Source organism: Salmo salar, chromosome 10, assembly GCF_965601325.2.
Source record: "Salmo salar chromosome 10, fSalSal1, whole genome shotgun sequence".
Taxonomy (NCBI): domain Eukaryota; kingdom Metazoa; phylum Chordata; class Actinopteri; order Salmoniformes; family Salmonidae; genus Salmo; species Salmo salar.
In genome coordinates this window covers 105,322,968-105,338,783 of record NC_138300.1, presented here as the reverse complement: position 1 = coordinate 105,338,783, position 15,816 = coordinate 105,322,968, and the positions used below count along the sequence as shown (strand labels likewise).

The 15,816-nt window shown below is 42.0% G+C and overlaps 1 protein-coding gene across 5 annotated transcripts in view; it reads right to left on the bottom strand.

Annotated features, from left to right (window-relative positions):
* Positions 1–10,290: 10,290 nt before the first annotated feature.
* The window catches only part of LOC106561395 (SLIT-ROBO Rho GTPase-activating protein 1), a 189,446-nt gene continuing 183,920 nt past the window's right edge, over positions 10,291–15,816 (bottom strand). For 2 of the 5 annotated variants that reach the window (XM_082957315.1, XM_082957316.1), the window contains exons 21-22: positions 15,315–15,696; positions 10,291–14,421 (exon numbers count right to left, since the gene is read on the bottom strand). In XM_082957315.1, coding sequence (XP_082813441.1) covers positions 14,020–14,421; positions 15,315–15,696 — 784 coding nt within the window. In that variant the 3' untranslated portion in view covers positions 10,291–14,019. Of the gene's footprint in view, positions 14,422–15,237; positions 15,700–15,816 lie in introns of all 5 variants that reach the window. The other 3 variants (XM_045688309.2, XM_045688310.2, XM_045688311.2) reach the window with 2 other exon arrangements.

Here is a 15,816-nt window from a genome sequence, read left to right as displayed (position 1 = left end):
GCTTCGAGGGTGGCTGTTGTCGATGTGTGCAGAGGGTCCCTGGCGCAACCCCAGATTGGGGCGAGGAGAGGAACGGAAGCTACACTGTTACATTGATGCTGTTGACCCGGATCACTGGTTGCTGCGGAAAAGGAGGAGGTCAAAAGTGGGGTGAGTGTACCCTTCCAGTCTCCTTCAAGGTCACCCAAGTTGAGTCAAATGGAGTCAAATTTGTGGAGTGGTTGAAAAAACAGTTTTAATGACTCCAGCCTAAGTGTATGTAAACTTCCAACTTCAACTGTATGTAAACTTCTGACCCATTGGAATTGTGATACAGTGAATTATAAGTGAAATAATCTGTCTGTAAACAATTGTTGGAAAAATGACTTGTGTCATGCACACAGTAGATGTCCTAACCGACTTGCCAAAACTATAGTTTGTAAACTTCCGACTTCATCTGTACATGTTATTCAAATAATTTAATCCAAACTGCTCGCTTCAACGAGCTCGTAGCCATTTCTATTTTAGACAATTAGGGTGCATTTGTAAATTTCGTTTGGCTATATACTCCGATTTCAGAGCATTCTCGTTTGAGTGTGCCAGAGGGCAGATTGATTAATTTACAAACGCCAACACCCGTTGAATATGACAGGTGTCAGTAAAGGTTGGCAAATAACGGAATTAAATTGTTGCCAGCAGTACAGTTACAGTCACTAATGCTCTAGATAACATGAAAACAGCCAACCAGCTCTGCTAGGGCGAGTAAAATGGTCAGAGTGAGGTGTTCTCTCATTTGTGAGAGAACATCATCTATGTATCTCTTCCATAGAAGTATTTTAGAAAGTAAGGGGTGTGTGTCTGTTTTAAAAAGGAATGCTTCTTCAAATTGTCCCACATACAGGTTTCCATAGTTGGGGGGAAAAGGGGAGCCCATGGCTACACCCCAAATTTGAAGGAAAAAGTCTGACTCAAAGACGAAGTAGTTATGGGATAATACCAGTTCAGTAAGTTGTAAGACGCAATCATTGGATGGAGCAAGGGTAGAGTCTCTCTGCTGAAGGAAGTGTTGCAGCGCCTGCAAGCCTCCAGTGTGTGGGATGTTAGTGTACAAGCTCTCCACATCAAAAGTGGCCAGCAGGGTGCCCTCTGGTATCCTTCCTAAGCCTTCTATCAATGAGATCATGTGACTGACTAGTGTCTTTGACATAAGATGGGAGATTCTCAAACATCGGTTTAATGTGGTAATCCACACATTTAGAAATGTTGGATGTCACAGAGTCGATTGCTGCTACAATGGGTCTACCTGGAGGAGGAGATACTTGTTTGTGTAATTTAGCGACTGTATAGAAAGTTGGTATCTTGGGAAATTTCACACAGAAATTCAACTTCTTGTTTAGTGATTTGTCCTGATTCCCAACAGCTTTCCACTGTAGATAAAACATTATGCTGGAATTCCAGGGTAGGGTCACAATTCAGTTTGCGATAGAAGTCAGCAGTGTAGCCTAGTGGTTAGAGTGTTCGACTTGTAACCGAAAGGTTGCAAGTTCAAATCCCCGAGCTGACAAGGTACAGATCTGTCGTTCTGCCCCTTAACAGGGCATTTAACCCACTGTTCTTAGGCCATCATTGAAAGTAAGAATTTGTTCTTAACTGACTTGCCTAGTTAAATAAAATAAGTCCCCTTTAGATACTTGTCGGCGACATTCATTCACATTTGTTTTGTATACAAATTCCTCCTCCTTTGTCAAATATTTTTATGATAATCGAAGGATCTGACTTTAAGTCCTTAAGAGCCATTATCTCGTCTCTACTCAGGTTATCATAGGATTTGTGTTTCTGTTTGTCTTTCAGTAAGTCACCTACATCATTTTCAACAATCCTACAGAAAGTTTCTATGGAGGCATTGCGTTTGGGGGAGGTACAAATGAACTTTTTGCTCTAAATGTAGTTCTCTCAGAGTTCTCAGGTACCTCAGCTGGGTTAATGGCTCCATCTCCTCCTTGAGTCACAGTAGGACAGGTAAGTTTATTCATTAGCGTGGTAGACCTATATATACATCTCACTGAGGATGACATTTCAAGTGGAGTCATGTAAGTTTCACTCTTATCAAAGAACTCATGGAATCTCAGATGACGGAAAAAATTGAATAGATCTATCTGGACATCAAAGTCATTATTTTATGCAGTGGGTACAAATGTTAACCCTTTATTGAGAACACTGAGGTGAGCGGATGTCAGGGTCTTACTTGATAAGTTGAAGACATTTAGCTCCTGTTGGACTGGGGGCCCGTCCTGGGTCTCAATTGATAGGTGTCGCGGGGTGGTAGTGGATTTCTTCTTCCCCCGACCTATGTGTCGAACCCTCTTACATGCTGGGGGTGTTGGCCTCGACATTGTTCCCGGTGTCCCCGCCCTCTGGGGTAGAAAAACCGCTCACCGTTGGTAGAGGAGCCAGAGTTAGTGCTGTCTGTGGATAGTACTTGCCTCGAAGCGAGCATAGAAGTTATTCAGCTCGTTTGGTAGGCTTGTGTCACTGGGCAGCTCTCGGCTGTGCTTCCCTTTGTAGTCTGTAATAGTTTGCAAGCCCTGCCACATCCGACGAGAGTCGGAGCCAGTGTAGTACGATTCGATCTTAGTCCTGTATTGACTCTTTACCTGTTTGGTGGTTTGTCGGAGGGCATAGCGGGATTTCTTATAAGCTTCCGGGTTAGAGTCCCGCTCCTTGAAAGCGGCAGCTCTACCCTTTAGCTCAGTGCGAATGTTGCCTGTAATCCATGGCTTCTGGTTGGGGTATGTACGTACAGTCACTGTGGGGACAATGTCATCAATGCACTTATTGATAAAGCCAGTGACTGATGTGGTGTACTCCTCAATGCCATCGGAAGAATCCAGGAACATATTCCTGTGCTAGCAAAACAGTCCTGTAGTTTAGCATCTGCTTCATCTGACTACTTTTTTATAGACTGAGTCGAGTCACTGGTGCTCCCTGCTTTAATATTTGCTTGTAAGGAGGATAGAATTATGGTCAGATTTGCCAAATGGAGGGCGAGGGAGACGGTTGTAAGCATCTCTGTGTAAAGGTGGCCTAGAGTTTTTTTCCCCTCTGGTTGCACATTTAACATGCTGATAGAAATGAGGAAAAACTGATTTAAGATTCCCTGCATTAAAGTCCCTGACCACCAGGAGCGACGCCTCTGGATGAGCGATTTCCTGTTTGCTTATGGCGGTCTACATTGAGTGCGGTTTTAGTGCCAGCATCGGTCTGTGGTGGTATGTAGACAGCTACGAAAAATACAGATGAAAACTCTAGGTAGATAGTGTGGTCTACTGCTTATCATGAGATACTCTACCTCAGGCGAGCAAAACCTCAAGACTTCCTTAGATATCATGTACCAGCTGTTGTTTACAAATATACAAAGGCTCCCGTCCCGTGTCTTACCAGAGGCTGCTCTTCTATCCTGTCGATAGAGTGTATAACCCGCCAGCTGTATGTTATTAATGTCGTCGTTCAGCCACAACTCAGTGAAACATAAGATACTACAGTTTTTAATGTCCCATTGGTAGGATATACATGCTTTCAGTTCATCCAATTTATTTTCCAGCAATTGAACGTTGGCTAACAGTATGGATGGCAAAGGCAGATTAGCCATTCGTCACCTGATCCTCACAAGGCACCCTGATCTGTTTCCGCGAAATCTCTGTTTCTTTCTCCAGCGAATGACAGGGATGAGGGCTTGTTCGGATGTTTGGAGTATATCCTTCCCGTCCGACTCATGAAATAAAAATGATTTGTCCAATTCGAGGGGAGTAATAGTTGTAATACTTTTTTCCCTCATTAAAATGCAAATAATTTTATAACATTTTTGACATGCGTTTTTCTAGATTATTTTGTTGTTATTTTGTCTCTCACTGTTCAAATAAACTTACCATTAAAATGATAGACTGATCATTTCTTTGTCAGTGGGCAAACGTACAAAATCAGCAGGGGATCAAATACTTTTTTCTAGGGTTACTAGAGACACGACCCAGTCTTTCGGGCTTTTTGTTCTGTATCTATGGACGCGACCCAGTCATTCAGTATTTTTGTTCTGTGTCTATGGATGCAACCCAGTCGTTCAGTCTTTTTGTTCTGTATCTATGGACACGACCCAGTCGTTCAGTCTTTTTGTTCTTTATCTATTGACGCGACCCAGTCATTGTCTTTTTGTTCTGTATCTATGGACGACCCAGTCATTTGTTCTAAATGTTCCATTGCCATATTGGGTGGCAACGTTATTATCCCTTGCTTGCTAGCTAGCCAACTACGGCTAACTTACAGTCAAGTGCAGCCAGAAAAACAGCAAAGTAGCTGCATTTGCATTTGTTTTAACTGTTTTCTAGTGACATATATTTGGATACATCCATAACAATGAGCTAATGAGGCGCGATTTCGCCTGGCATAGAAAATGTGCTCACTCATCAGGACACTATTGTTCAGAGCCAATAACACAGACACAATCACTTCAAACGGAAGCTGGAAAGACTGCAAATTAGCTGCATTTCGTTTGACCTTTTTTAAAATCATTTTTTTGTATTTATCCGTAAAAATCAAGCCAGCTGATTCAAGATTTCGACTGGCTGAGAAACGCTGCCTGCCTGTCTTTCTCGTCCTGACTCCCGACACATTCATTACTTTGGGATAGCATAATCGAATTTGAATTATTGAAACAATTTAGCAAATGTCAAAGAGACAAGGTTTATACAAATCTCCGCTGTTGAAAATGAAATGTAAGTCTAAAAGAAATGTGAGATAATATCTAGATGCTTTTTATAGTGGAGATCAAGTTTATAAATTCCCTGGCTGGGCTGATGAGACAGTGGATTGCGCAGTCAGAGGGAACAGAGTAAATGGGCATTTTGACGTCATAGATTTAGCTGGTGGCAACTTGTGGAATGGACACGGGCTGGAATGCGGTTTTAACCAATCAGCATTCAGGATTAGACACACCCGTTGCATAAATGCTCATAACCTCACCCTAAATTCTTCGGTTGTCTGTCCCACTACTGGTGAAATGAAACTGAACGTCAAAGCTCATGCCCTATCTGGGATCCTTGGGACGTCCCTATCCCATTTAAAAATGGTTAAGGGTTGGGTTAGGATTAGGTAAAGGTTAAGGTTAAGGTAAGGGTGGAGGTTAAAGTTTTGGGTAGGGACGTCCCAAGGAAGGATCTAAGATGGCTGACCTTAAAATTACCTCTGCTTTCGACATGAAAAATCTGGCATTTATTGAAAATTCACTCCTCTCTTCTGTTGATATGATTAACATAAGATTTTGCCTTACATGGACCCTTCTGCTTTTTATTCAACTGTGTTGTATGTAAAACATGAAATAAGTAAACTGATGTAAAAATACTAATGGTCACACGATGGCACTACAGTATTGCAAAGAACACGGTATAACTTGTGTTACAATATACTGTCTACCATACTGGTACAACTGTTATAATAACACAGGATATTTTGTGGGAACCTTGCATGCCTACATTGAGTTTTATTTGGAGTTCCCTTCCCTACATTTCTCCCATTTACAATTTGTATTTCAAGAAATCATTTCAAAAACATCAACCATGGAAGAGATTGGTTAGTCAGTAGGCCTAACAGGTAGCCTATATAGAGAGAGTAAGTGGAAGTAATGTTACCTGAGCTGTGTATGAGTCAGCTTTTAAAGTTACAAATACAGAAAACCCTCCTTGGTGTAACCTACTGCATTGCAAAATCATAATCATACTTGTATTACAGTAATGATGAACATTATGATAATTGTAATTGACAAGATATGTTGTATAGTTTGCCTATAGAAACCAAGATCCGTAGTTTCTCCTTCAGGCAGGAGAACTTCTCAGGAGACAGCGGTTGTAGGGGAGAGTGGGTTAAGTTGAGCCACTTTTTACATTCAACATCACTCTGTCAAGGGAAATATAGTATTCTTTCTAGCAAATATATATACATATATTTCAGGATGTTGTGTATCCATGGAAATAATTAGAATTCATGTAAACATTACAGTTTTGAAAACATAGTGTCCAAAAAAGTGGTCTCTTGGCACAACTTACCCCATATATTGGTTAAATTAAGCCAGTCAAAACTTTATTTTTATGAATTTATTCATACTATTTCATCCTTCCACAAGATATAGTCCCGACTCGAATCTAGGGTTACTAGAGACACGACCCAGTCTTTCGGGCTTTTTGTTCTGTATCTATGGACGCGACCCAGTCATTCAGTATTTTTGTTCTGTGTCTATGGATGCAACCCAGTCGTTCAGTCTTTTTGTTCTTTATCTATTGACGCGACCCAGTCATTGTCTTTTTGTTCTGTATCTATGGACGACCCAGTCATTTGTTCTAAATGTTCCATTGCCATATTGGGTGGCAACGTTATTATCCCTTGCTTGCTAGATAGCCAACTACGGCTAACTTACAGTCAAGTGCAGCCAGAAAAACAGCAAAGTAGCTGCATTTGCATTTGTTTTAACTGTTTTCTAGTGACATTTATTTGGATACATCCATAACAATGAGCTAATGAGGCGCGATTTCGCCTGGCATAGAAAATGTGCTCACTCATCAGGACACTATTGTTCAGAGCCAATAACACAGACACAATCACTTCAAACGGAAGCTGGAAAGACTGCAAATTAGCTGCATTTCGTTTGACCTTTTTTTAAATCTTTTTTTTGTATTTATCCGTAAAAATCAAGCCAGCTGATTCAAGATTTCGACTGGCTGAGAAACGCTGCCTGCCTGTCTTTCTCGTCCTGACTCCCGACACATTCATTACTTTGGGATAGCATAATCGAATTTGAATTATTGAAACAATTTAGCAAATGTCAAAGAGACAAGGTTTATACAAATCTCCGCTGTTGAAAACGAAATGTAAGTCTAAAAGAAATGTGAGATAATATCTAGATGCTTTTTATAGTGGAGATCAAGTTTATAAATTCCCTGGCTGGGCTGATGAGACAGTGGATTGCGCAGTCAGAGAGAACAGAGTAAATGGGCATTTTGACGTCATAGATTTAGCTGGTGGCAACTTGTGGAATGGACACGGGCTGGAATGCGGTTTTAACCAATCAGCATTCAGGATTAGACACACCCGTTGCATAAATGCTCATAACCTCACCCTAAATTCTTCGGTTGTCTGTCCCACTACTGGTGAAATGAAACTGAACGTCAAAGCTCATGCCCTATCTGGGATCCTTGGGACGTCCCTATCCCATTTAAAAATGGTTAAGGGTTGGGTTAGGATTAGGTAAAGGTTAAGGTTAAGGTAAGGGTGGAGGTTAAAGTTTTGGGTAGGGACGTCCCAAGGAAGGATCTATGATGGCTGACCTTAAAATTACCTCTGCTTTCGACATGAAAAATCTGGCATTTATTGAAAATTCACTCCTCTCTTCTGTTGATATGATTAACATAAGATTTTGCCTTACATGGACCCTTCTGCTTTTTATTCAACTGTGTTGTATGTAAAACATGAAATAAGTAAACTGATGTAAAAATACTAATGGTCACACGATGGCACTACAGTATTGCAAAGAACACGGTATAACTTGTGTTACAATATACTGTCTACCATACTGGTACAACTTTTATAATAACACAGGATATTTTGTGGGAACCTTGCATGCCTACATTGAGTTTTATTTGGAGTTCCCTTCCCTACATTTCTCCCATTTACAATTTGTATTTCAAGAAATCATTTCAAAAACATCAACCATGGAAGAGATTGGTTAGTCAGTAGGCCTAACAGGTAGCCTATATAGAGAGAGTAAGTGGAGGTAATGTTACCTGAGCTGTGTATGAGTCAGCTTTTAAAGTTACAAATACAGAAAACCCTCCTTGGTGTAACCTACTGCATTGCAAAATCATAATCATACTTGTATTACAGTAATGATGAACATTATGATAATTGTAATTGACAAGATATGTTGTATAGTTTGCCTATAGAAACCAAGATCCGTAGTTTCTCCTTCAGGCAGGAGAACTTCTCAGGAGACACCGGTTGTAGGGGAGAGTGGGTTAAGTTGAGCCACTTTTTACATTCAACATCACTCTGTCAAGGGAAATATAGTATTCTTTCTAGCAAATATATATACATATATTTCAGGATGTTGTGTATCCATGGAAATAATTAGAATTCATGTAAACATTACAGTTTTGAAAACAGTGTCCAAAAAAGTGGTCTCTTGGCACAACTTACCCCATATATTGGTTAAATTAAGCCACCTACACATTTCTGTACTAAATTAAATATTACCGCTACCTTTTTAAAACCATGTCTATATTTATTTCCCAAATATAATTCAACACAATCATGTAATTTTAAGCCTGTGATAACACCTAACAAATGCTTATTTTTACACTTTTAACATAGGCCAGGCCCTGTTATGTCATATCTCAGCAGTAATGCTTTGCATTACGCTTGGGAAGAAAACACTTCAATATGCTCAACTTGCCCTTGGCTCAACTTAATCTAAGGTAAACATTTTGACTATATTAGCCCACACAGCTACAAGGACGCTAGGAAACCATACACCACTTTTTCCATGTGGTTTCTTCCTTCACAGACTCCATGAAATGATGACCTCTTCCTAAATATTTGGTCAAATTATACATTTTGTGTTTGGTTTCCCAGAAACAAGTGTGTCTCAACTTACCCCGCTCTCCCCTATAGTAGTCTCCGACACTTGCTAGCTTTGCCTCCGAATGCCCCAGCATCAGCCTAGCATGTCAATGAAACCAGAGTACGCTGCAGAGAGAATTCTCTCTCCTGCTTAATTTTTAATGCTAAGATCTTGTACTGGGTGCTAATAGGTAGTAATGTGCTACTTTGAACTGTATTTGTGACCGTGCAAAGGTCCTCTACTAGCAACATGACACAGCCAGCTACTGCTGTTGGGGCTCAGTCCCAGTCCTCAACTGCTAGTGTGTTTAAGGGGAGAGTCCCCATTGAAACTGGTTCATTTGAATATGGAGAAGCACTAACTCTATAATGAACATTAGCTTGTAAATGACTTGTACAATGTATACTCATTTGCAAACTAATGTTCATTATTCTACCTTACTCTGAGGAAAATGGGTATAGGACCTAAGCTGACAGGAAAAGCTAAAAACTATTTTCTATATTTAAGAAAGAACATAAAAATAGTTTCTGCACCATTAAATAGTGAAGTATGTCATGTAACACAATGACCAATGATTCAACAGAGGCTTGTAATTCTGCTGACAGTGTGCACAGTGCTCATGGTATCACAAGAGTACAAGGCCACTTCAGACTGAACAAACTATACCGAACAAAAATATAAACACAACATGCAACAATTTCTACAATTTTACTGAGTTACAGCTCATATAAGGAAATCAGTCAATTTAAATAAATTCATTAGACCCTAATCTATGGATTTCACATGACTGGGAATACAGATATGCATCTGTTGGTCACAGATCCTGCTGAAACATGAGGTGATGGCGGACGATGAATGGCACGATAATGGGCCTCAGGATGTCATCACGGTATCTCTGTGCATTCAAATTGCCATCGATAAAATGTAATTGTGTTCGTTGTCAGTAACCAGGATTCATCCATGAAGAGCACACTTCTCCAGCGTGCCAGTGGCCATCGAAGGTGTGCATTTGCCCACTGAATTCAGTTACAACGCCAAACTGCAGTCAGGTCAAGACCCTGGTGAGGACGACGAGCATGCAAAGGAGTTTCCCTGAGACGGTTTCTGACAGTTTGTGCAGAAATTCTTTGGTTGTGCAAACCCACAGTTTCATAAACTGTCTGGGTTGCTGGTCTCAGACGATCCCGCAGGTGAAGAAGCCGGATGTGGAAGTCCTGAACTGGCGTGGTTACACGTGGACTGCGGTTGTGAGGCTGGTTGGACATACTGTCAAATTCTCTAAAAGAACATTGGAGCTGGTTTATGGTGGAGAAATGAACATTGAATTCTCTGCCAACAGCTCTGGTGGACATTCCTGTAGTCAGCATGACAATTGCACGCTCCCTCAAAACTTGAGACATCTGTGGCATTGCGTTGTGACAAAACTGCACATTTTAGTGGACTTTTATTGTCCCCAGCACAAGGTACACCTGTGTAATGATAATGCTGTTTAATCCGCTCCTTGATATGCCACATCTGTCAGGTGGATGGAAATGCTCACTAACAGGGATGTAAACAAATTTGTGCACATTTGAGAGAAATAAGCTTTTTGTGCGAATTGAGAATTTTTATTTCAGCTCATGAAACATGGGACCAACACTTTACATGTTGCGTTTATATTGTTGTTCAGTGTATTTCCTTTATTAGACAGAAAAACCCTTGAGGAACAGCCCTCAGAGCTCTAAAAGTTGTTAAGATGTTACATGCCAAATATACAGTTCTGTGCAATGTCACAATGGATAAGCAGTATCTTTATTATTAAAGGTAGACTCCGCAAAATGACGTTGCCACGAGCAGCACCGCAGATATTGAGAAGCAAGACGTCGCTTATTAATTCATGTCTCACTTCCTACTCCACTTGCTCATAACACAGGGTCTGAAATAAGAATGCAACAGTACAGAACATTGAAAATGTTTTAGAGAAACTATGAACTAAGGCACTTTCATGTGTACATACTACAGATGTACATGGACACAAAGCAACAGTCAACAGGCAGGACTTCACTGCTAACTGTGCATAATGGCATATAGAAAGACAACTCAGATTACAACAGGCTCATGTTCATTAGGACACTGTTGCAAAACGGAAAACAAAATGAGCGTTTCTTATTGGGGTAGTCCCTCCCTGTTTGTTAGTTTTCTTCCGTTTGGTGTCTGATGAATACGACCGAAGTTTGGGTGGGACACCTGCAAATTCCGTGGCTCTGTTCTTTGGACCTTTGAATTTCTACAACCTTTGTTCTAAAAATCCCATTAAATTCTAACAAACAAAATCTTAAACAAAAATGATTACAAAATCCAGAAAGGGTTAGTAATCTAGAATTCAAATCAAATTCACTTTTAATATACATGACATTTTGGCAACAGACAAAAATAAACCCGTTGCAGTTGTATGCCAAGGAAAACATTGCTTATTGCAAACTTGAGACAATGCTTTTTGGAGTCCTTGTTCTTTAACCAGATGCAAGCTTCCCAACACATGCACCCATCAGTCTCTTGTCTTCAGCTACACAGCACCTTTAAAAGTGACCCATAGAGGGCACTGTCACAGGAGAACACACAGTTACAGTATGAGGAGGCCAGTTAGTTGTCACATGCACCCACCAGTGGAGGCTGCTGAGGGGAGGACAGCACATAATAATGGCAGGAATGGAGTGAAGGGAATGGTATCAAACACATGGTTTCCATTCACTAGATTATACTCCATTCCATACATTATGAGCCGTCGTCCCCTCAGCAGCCTTCACACTGACACCCACATCATGTGACATGGTCTTCAGTGAACATGTGAATATGCATTCCCCACGTCCACATGTGCTGCGTCTGCTCCTCTATACAGCTGGGATCTGGCACACATCAATCATTCAAAAGGGGGTTTATAACCTAAATGTACTAACAAAGTCCTGATGGAGAATCTAAACATCAGTCACATCTCCCCCACAACGTAATGGACCGGCCCATCTCCCCATCCACAACACAAGGATTAGCCTACAGGTCAGAAGGGGCTATGGGGATGGGATATAAAGCTCCTAAAACACTGACAAGAAGCAGTATAAACAAAATGGGTCTTTTGCAGCAACAGTCAGTCCAGCATTCCGTCTTTGGGAGTTTACTGCCATGAGTTTAGGGAGTCTAAAAGAATGTTTACATTGCAGAAGGAGGGAGAGAGAGAAACAAACATCCATGCTGTAAAAGTATATGTCGTCTTTGGACAGAGAAAGCCAGACATTGTGTGTTGTTGTAAACCAAGCTCTGGTGTGTTTTCGATACTCTGTTTTATATGCAAACCATTCTCAACCACTCCCCTTGAATCTAAAGACAAAAAGCCAACGAAGGTTCGACACAGGTCTTCAAGAGTATATAAACATTCACAGGATTTCCAGAACGGGTAATATTTCACAGTGGTTGTAACCTCGTCTCCTTCCAGACCTTGTTTAGAACTATGATGCTGCGATAACATTAAAGCCATATAAAATCAACATGTAGGCAATCTTGTAACATCTCATAACATCTTTTGGGAGGTGCAGCCTAGTCCTTGACAAAAGTGTATCCAGTTCATTTGTTGTTGCCAAGTGCACCAAATAAACAAAATAAACATCTCATCATCTACTGTCCAATTATATATTATATACAGTTGCAGCAATATACATTGGCACCTTTGCACTTTTCTTAAATAATTCCCTATTTCTTCACAAATAAGTAGAAACTTAAAAAATAAATAAACTGGTCTCCACTCCTTATTGGATTTTCAACATTGCAGAACCAATTTTATATTTGTGAACTTAAGTTTACAATTTGAGAAAATAAAGAAAAATGGCATGGACAAAATGATTAGCACCCCAGAGCTTGAACTTGGTTACACAGCCTTTGGCCAAGATAACTTCAAATAAATGCTTCTTGGAGCCATCAGTGAGCTTGCTGTACCTTTCAACTGGCAATTTGGCCCACTTTTCTGCAGCAAACTGCTCTAATTCTTCCATGTTTGAGGGTGCCCTCCACCAACTGTTGTTTTCAGATTCCTCCATAGGTTATGGATGTGATTCAGATCTGAACTCCTCGCTGGCCACTCCAGAACAGTTCAGCGTTTCTTCTTGAACCATTTCAGGGTGCTTTTGACGTGTGTTTTGCATTGTTGTCCTGCTGGAAGACCCACAACCTTAAACAAAGACACACTTTTTGGACACTGGGTTGAACATTAAACTCCACAATACCTTGATAATCTGCTGATTTCATGATTGATGATGTCTTGCAAACGTTCAAGGCCCCAGTACCAGAGGCAGCAAAGCAACCCCACAGCATAAGTACTAGCTCCTGGGTACCAATAATTTTGCCCAGGCCATTTGTCTTAAGTTTACAAATATAATTTAGAAAATAAAGTTTACAAAAATAAAATATGTTCTGCAATGTTGAAAATTCAATAAGATGTGGAGACCAAAGTTTTTTTCCAATTGCAATTTATTTGAGAAGAAATAGGGAATTATTTCAGAAAAGTGCAAGGGTGCTAATATATTTGGCCAAAACTGTATGTGAGAGTGCATCCTTATGATCACACACATATCTGGACTCTTGCCCTCCCTGCTTCAGTCTCAGCTATAAAACATTAGCTACATCCAAACTTCCAACAGCTTTCACTATTGACAGCTTATATTTCTGAGTGGCAGTAAAGCCTTACGATCAGTACTCTAAATCTAAGCGTTGTCCATCTAAGTGAGAAGCAAACCATAGTCAGGTTCAGCTGACACGGACTACATTTCCCATAGTTCCCCTGGCTGAGTAGTAAACAAAACAGAATTGCAACGTGCACTACTTTGTTTCTTTAGCGTTCATTATTTTGTAGTTCTCTAGTTTTTTGTAAACTACCAGACTCGTTTCTCTAACCTCAAAGGAAGCCTCGTGATTTGTTGTTCTGTATACAGTAATGATCAAGAAGAAAAAGTTGACTTATCTAGCGATGCTAGGCATTTCAGCAGATTCTACAGTATTTTCCATATGGATCTTGACGATTATTTGTCTGTTAAATAGTTAGTCACACTGAAACATGCCCCTTTCCTTGTGGTAGTTCAGTCTGTCTAGCAGACCTGAGAATGTTCCTGTTTTCATTGTTAATAAATGTGGTTAACTTACTGGACACTGGTTAACTTTGACACAAGAAAACACATCTTTCTCACAAAGCAAACAACTACAGTATCCTCAATGTCCAGGCAATGGACTGTTCTTATACCGTCTTACACAATATTGTTACTATTATTATTATTATCTATAGACAATGATAACATGTTGCTACTATATGTAGTCAGAGACCCTCTCCTGTTGGTCCATGTTCCCATCCCAGAGTTCAAAGTTCACATGGTGCATGACTTGTCCAGGGGGTCTTGGGGAGGGTGCACAGGGGGGGGATGAGCCGGGCCCGTCTTGGGCAGCACCAGGGGCTTGGGCCTCAGGGCAGGCGGCTTAAGATGCACCCCCATACAGGGTACCACTACGGGCTTGAAGGTGCTCATGGTGTCGCTGGAAGAGCTGGTGCTGCGGCGCATCTGGGGCCCCCCGGCCTCGCCGGTCTGGGCCCTCAGAAGGATGTTGTGGAGGGGGCTGAGGGACTCGCTGGAGCTGGCTGGGGTGGGGCCCCCGGTCGACTGCCTCTGCTCCAGGGTGTCCAGCACAACATCGGGAGCGTGCTTGGCCGAACTCTGCCTCTCCAGCTCACGCAGCTCGTTCAGCGCCGTGTTCATCGTCTCCTCTATGTCCTGCAGGGAGAGGCAAATCAAGGGAGGAGAGAAAAGAACGATAGACAAGTTAAGGGAATACAGTGTCATCACACCACCAGCATGCATCATACATACAGTACATGTGAGCACCATCAGGATAAGACTGTAATCCCTGGGTATGTTCCTGACTTAGAATAAGACAGGATGCAGCGATGGAAGGACATTCATCCGAGCATCTCCCAGAGACCGACAACCCAACGGAGAGAGACATCGTCCTCTCTCTGACCCTCAGCTTCCTAATTAGAAGTCTCTCCACGCTGCTGATGGCTTCTCATGCTTTCGCACAATGCACACTGCTACAGTCAAAATGCGCTACATTGTTATCAGAGCTCTGATAAGGTAATTGGAGCCTGTGCCGACAAAGTATTACCATGCAGACACTGATGCTGCTTTGTAATAATGACTTTCTATTTTCTGTTCTGACACGTAGCACTCGGACCAAATTAACAGCTTTTGTAACTGTACGTGACTGTGTGGAACATTATAAAAATAGGTAGTCTCAAAAGCTATTTTACTCAACATCAATGTCCCAGAATCTGTCTCTGAAGCTGTAACAGACACGAACACTGATAGTGTGTTGGTTGCTGATAGTAGTTTTTTTAAAGAAAGTTTTGTTGCAATGATCGTGATATGTGGTCGTCTTGTCTCCCCTACTTTAGCTGACTGAACTTATTGTAAGTCACTCTGAATAAGAGCGTCTTGATAACTATAAAGGAAAACTAGATTGTGAATGTGTTTGGGAGTGTTGTGACAGAGGTGTTCAGTAGTAGCAGAACTCAGAGTAAGCAGACTAACTAGGTTTACAGGGCGGGGCAGGGCTGTGCTGCTGCTGGCGGAGGGAGGCGCGCTCGTCCCGCGGTGCTGGCGCTGACCTGTGCAATGGTCTCCGGATCAAGGGGCTTGCCACCACCGTGCGGGTGGGAGTCCTGGAACACGGCCGTGTACTGGCCCGAGCTTGTGGAGCGTCGAATGGGCGGGCTCTCCATCTTCTTCAGTGACTCGTGGCGGCTGATGTTGGTCAGGCTGCCGTGGCCTGTTCGGCGCCGGTGCTCGGGGCTGTCCATGGGAAGCTGGCCATGGTTGCGGCTCCGCAGCAGGTCCCGGGGGCTGAAGGAGTGACCCAGAACTGGGGAGCCCATCTCAGGTGTGTGAGCCTGGCCCCCTTGGGTCTGCTGGGAGGGGTGCACCATGCAGTTGACATCATTGGGGCGCGCCGGGGGGCGGCGGGAGGGGGGCTCCGTCCTCTTCTTATGCCTGCTGGGATATGGGAGAGGGCGGGAAGAGACAGACAGACACTGAGGTCAAGTCGATGGGTTTTAGCTAAACCTTAGAAATGTTGCAGTGTCTGTAAACAGCCGTGGTAATGTACAGTCA